At 33.8% G+C, this 1,783-nt stretch overlaps 1 gene segment (V, D, J or C); it reads left to right on the top strand.

Moving 5' to 3' along the window:
* The first annotated feature begins 82 nt into the window (after window positions 1-82).
* On the top strand, window positions 83-675 carry LOC122142490. The segment is given in 2 exon segments: window positions 83-150; window positions 240-675. Coding segments are annotated over 2 exon segments (396 nt in total).
* Window positions 676-1,783: the final 1,108 nt, after the last annotated feature.

Below are 1,783 nucleotides of genomic sequence, written 5' to 3'. Positions count from 1 at the left end.
CATCGTCAGCACATGCTTCAGTGCTCTGAGAGTGTTCATAGAGCTGTGAGTTTAACACTTCATGACTGAGACTGTTTATCATAATAACAGACACAACAACTACAATGACATTCATCATCTTGATGTTGATCTTAGGGATGTATTTTCAGGGTAAAACATTTAATTCAATTAGCTCATGCAGTTAAAAAAATAATTGTAAAACTTTTATTTCAATTCAATGTGTTTTAATTGTTCTTCAGACTCTACAGGACAGGTGACTGTAATTCAGACTCCAGCAGAGAAACATGTTCAGAACGGACAAACAGTAACTCTGACCTGTAAAACCAGCAATGCCATTGGAGACCTGTCAAACGGTTGGTGTAAGAATTGTTTCTCCTGGTTCCTACAGAAACCCGGAGAAACTCCTAAACTTTTAGTTCACAACATCAAAACCCTTCAGTCAGGAACTCCATCAAGATTCAGTGGAAATGGAGCTGATCATGGAACTGATTTCTCTCTGACCATCAGTGGAGTCCAGACTGAAGATACAGGAGATTATTACTGTATGAGTTACCAGCACATCAACAGTAAAGATGTGTTCACACAGTGATAAAGAGTCGTACAAAAACCTCCGTCAGTCAGAGTCACAGTGACTGCACTGATACAGCTGAGAGATACTGCAGCTGCTCTACAACACAATCACACACAACACTGATCAGTGAACAAACACACATAATACAATATCATTACAATCAATCTAGTATTTCTAAAGAGAGTGAGTCAGTGTTTTAATATGATCATCATGTTTTAGGTGTAATAAATGATCCCTGTCAATCAAACTGAACAGACTGCAGTCACTTCAGTATACTTCAGTGTCTAAAACTGAGCAGGATATTTGGTTAATTTCCTCTGTAAATCTCTATCCAGAGATAGGCACTCAAGTTTGTAACTCAGACTCGAGTCACATTTTAACAGAATTCTGACTCGTGATGAAAGACTCCGGACTTGATTCTAACCCCCCCCCGGCATCAGGCCTGCCGTCAGAGTCCAGATCTCAGTCCAATTGAAATGTTGTTGAGGGACTTGAAGTACTTGAAGAGTGGTTACACTTTATAATAACTTTCATTAATAAATTAACAAACATTATGTAATGTTTAGCTAATCATTACTTAATTTATAGTCACATATCTAGAAATATGAGATAATGTGCTGGTTAATGTTAACTAATTAACTTATTAAACATTACCAAATAATCATTATTTAATGTAAATTCAAATTGTTACAAATGTCATCAAACTTTCAATTTATCTGTTAATGTACTTTTGAATGCTTACAAATGTCATTAAAATTCAGTTCACATATTTGCTCATGCTCATTATTACATTTACAAATGTTGTGAAAATATATCTTAATTAGACATTTTCAGCACTTAGCAAATTATTCATGTTAATATATTTATTAACTCATAATCACAGTCTGTAAAGTTCATATATTTGGTCTTGGTTTGTTGTGTAAACTTCCTATTTGCACATCTTAAATCATTTATTAATTATTTGTTAATGTTTTTGCAGTGCCCAATCTAAAGTGGAAACTATTCATCAATTGTAAATGTTTATAAACATTTACAATTGTGTATATCTTTATTGGCACTGGACTTTATCTACTGTAACAATGTTTGTGTAAAGTGTGGTTAGTTAAGTTTATCTATACTTGGTAAGGACATAACACACATTGTAATTTCTGTGCAAAACATGTTTTTATCACCTCAACACTTACATAAGTATACTATTGTGAACAGTTAAAC

The sequence above is a fragment of the Cyprinus carpio genome, chromosome B25, assembly GCF_018340385.1.
Source record: "Cyprinus carpio isolate SPL01 chromosome B25, ASM1834038v1, whole genome shotgun sequence".
NCBI lineage: Eukaryota > Metazoa > Chordata > Actinopteri > Cypriniformes > Cyprinidae > Cyprinus > Cyprinus carpio.
The sequence above is the reverse complement of the archived record's forward strand: the minus strand, read 5'-3'. Positions and strand labels throughout refer to the sequence as shown.